A 3,326-nucleotide genomic window follows, 5' to 3' on the forward strand; every position below is an offset into this window, starting at 1 on the left:
CAGAAAAAAAAAACATTTTGAGGTCATCCTTTATATCTTCCAAACATGAAGACATCATCTTATTTTCACGTCATAAGAATATGATATATATTCTTACATCACAAGAATACGATGTATATTCTTACACTATAAGAATATGATCTATATTCTTACATCAAGATAATGCCATGTGTCATTAGTTAGTGATAATGATAATTAAATTGTACTGGTACGTAAGATTCTACGTGGATTTATAACAGTCTGAATTTTCGACTGGATTGTAGTGACACTTTTCAATGTTTTACTTCCACAAAATAGAGCTGTTTTTATGTTCTTATTGGATGTGCATAGTTTTGTAGAGGTAAATTAGTGTTGAGTGGTTGGGATCTAATAGAATGTCCAAATTATATCAGAACTTAATACAATTTCCTGCTGCACTAAACTACATGTAGCAATCTAATAATATTTATAATTGTCTTTTACATTATATTGTAGAATAAATATTATACATTAAAATAATATAATAAACGAAGCACATACAGTAATGCACAGGAATATATGCATATATATATGAATATAATTTTATTATAGCTTTTCTTTTTAAAGACAATTATATACTTTAATTCCAACTACTCTATCGACCTTTAGCCATTAATACTTCGGTTAATTAAATATAAAAATACAAAACCATAAATAATAAAAATCTAAATCTTAGTTCCAAGAATGGCAGAGTCTACGTCCCAGAGCCACACGTTACCGGCGACGACCAAACGCCGTTCAATAGCTCTAGCTCAAAGGGACTTCACCTGCTTGTGAAGTACAGATTACAACAAAAACATAAAAATCTAAGTTAATATAACTAAAATATAACTAAATTATTTTGTAGGGCTTTATTAAAATTTTAATCAAAATATGTATGTATACGTCATTGACAATTGAAAAACACTCAAAACAAACAATGTAAATGTAACAATATAATTTCATTTTTTTTTAATTAATGACAAATTTCTAATGAATTTAAATTAACTGATTATAAAATTAACTGGTTATTGTAAAATTAACGTTACAAAATTATATTTAATTAACGCCAAAACATATATATAAAAGTAATAACCGCCAAAACAATAAACGTGATGAATAAGTTGCGGCGAATGTGGTACTTCCTATCTACTGCTCTAAAAAGTTCCGCAAGTTGTGCCATGATCGAAGGACGTCTGCGTTTGTCGTGCACCAGTGACTTACGTGGACGTGGAGTTAAATTTTCCGCCATACCACCACTGTACTTGCCGCCAGCAATGCGATCCATATGTGGAGACTTCAAGCGATCCAAAGTACGTGCAAAGTTACTTAAAAACGGCGTGTCGTATGCATCCGTATCTGTATCATCGCTCTGCTCATTATAATAAGCGTTAGTTTTTCCTGCCAATAACGAGGGGGTACCACCTAAAAAATGTGCAGAACCAAGGCTTAAAGGCGAAGCATATTTTGAAGCGTAGCCGGTAGTTGTGCTCACAGGTTGTGAGTATTTCAAATCTCCAACTGGAATGTATTGATGTTGTTTGGCTTTGTTAGTTGGTTCCTTAAATAGGCTTCCTGGCTCAAAGTGTTTTTTCTCAACTTTCGAGTAGACATCAGTATGTTGGTGTGAAACTGGCGCTGATGACATAATTGGTTCTTCCTGTATTGGCTGTACATTACCATCAAAGGAAACAGTAACAACACTTGATTTCGAAAGAGAAACGGAACGGGTTGAACGTTGACGCACAATAGGCTCAACTTGTTCTTGTTCTTCGATGATAGTGTCAACATCTTTTTTAGCTGCTGCTGCTGCTACTGCTACGGGCACAGGAATGTTGCTCTTAGTAACAGACACTGAACGTGTGGTACGCCCGCGTACCGGTACACCACGTTCAACTGCTTCTGCTTGTGCTGTCGCCTTTACTAAATCCATGTCATCGTCACTTTCAATGGCAATTGTATCAATTACGGTTACTGGCGACACTTTTTGTACGCTAGCTTCGCGTTTTTTAGTAACCGCGATTGCAGCTGTAGATTGTTCTGTACCATCGACAGTTTCATCACTGCCAAAGGGTTTAGTAACGGCAATTGTACGTCTGTTGGCACGCTTAGATTTATCCTCTACCACTTTATCAGCAACTTTTGGTGCTTCGGAGTACCGTTTGTTTTGCTTGGTAGGCGTGTCCGGCTTAGTTCCACTTAAAATGGCACGCAACTTCTTGGTAAGTATGCTTCGGCTTGCATCAGTTACTGGAATATTCTTCATGCCATTCTCAACACACTTACTATGCAGTTCAGCATTACTTAATTTGTCCAAATCGTCAACCTCGCTAGACATTTTATCACAACTCACAAAATTTCTGCCGTTTGAAGAAGAGTCAATTGCGCGTTTAAAGCGCTTCGTTAAAAAAGGATTCGTTCCATTAGTTGAAGTTGCCACTTAGTTTCAATTAAGCTTTGCTGTTCAATAATAATTTAAAGTTTATAAATATAACGTTTCTTTGCAAATTATTATATTATGGCCGTGTGTGAGTTCGAATAAATTAATAGTAAATTGAGGGAAAATTGATACTTACCAGAATTTCGGGTAGGGTAAATTAGATAAAAATTAGGTAAATTAGGTTTTACCATTGTGAAAATTTTATAAAATGTTTAATAAATATATAAATAAATTTGAAAATTTTTGACCAAAAATAATAAATAAGTGAATAAATAAATAAATAAATGTTAACATAAGTGCAGTGCAAAAAATTTCTGTAGGAAATTTCAATTTACTTTACCTCAATTTACTCGAACGCGCACACGAGCTTTATATGGTGTTATATACATATAATGGACACAAATTTATAATTTAATCTGATAAAAGCTCGTAAAAAAGAAAATAATTTATTTGTTAATTTTTAAAGAGAAAAACTCCATTAATTCGTAGTAAATAAATATATCAAAAATAAACATTCTAATTTTTATTAAATTAAACTAAAAATAGCATAACTTACCTGTTCCGCTAATGTTTGTTATTTTCTTAAGTCCAGGCTATAATGACGCTTTCTGTCTTTTAAATAGAAAACTTAAATAGCTTCTAACTACTTAGTTCTGTGCCTGATATTCATATAATTTTATTTTAGTATTGAAGTTGTTATATGAAATAAAACAGGGTTGAAATAAAACACCAATATCACTATGATATCAAAAGAAAAAATAATAAACACAACCAAAGTAACTAAAAACTTTATGCCATCAAAAATATTTCTAAAGAATATATTTCCAGCGCTATGTAATATATCATTATGCAAATACAATATAATGTTGAATATTGGCTGCTGAAAAAA

At 32.4% G+C, this 3,326-nt stretch overlaps 1 protein-coding gene across 1 annotated transcript; it reads right to left on the minus strand.

Annotated features, from left to right (window-relative positions):
- Positions 1 to 1,015: 1,015 nt before the first annotated feature.
- On the minus strand, positions 1,016 to 3,111 carry LOC119682844 (otefin-like). Its single transcript, XM_038096366.1, has 2 exons — positions 2,994 to 3,111; positions 1,016 to 2,457 (listed from the first exon to the last, which is right to left on the minus strand). The coding sequence occupies exon 2, from the start codon at positions 2,333 to 2,335 to the stop codon at positions 1,061 to 1,063; it is 1,275 nt and encodes a 424-aa protein (XP_037952294.1). The 5' UTR covers positions 2,336 to 2,457; positions 2,994 to 3,111; the 3' UTR covers positions 1,016 to 1,060.
- Positions 3,112 to 3,326: the final 215 nt, after the last annotated feature.

Source organism: Teleopsis dalmanni, chromosome 2 (genome assembly GCF_002237135.1).
Source record: "Teleopsis dalmanni isolate 2A chromosome 2, ASM223713v2, whole genome shotgun sequence".
In the NCBI taxonomy this organism is placed as follows: domain Eukaryota; kingdom Metazoa; phylum Arthropoda; class Insecta; order Diptera; family Diopsidae; genus Teleopsis; species Teleopsis dalmanni.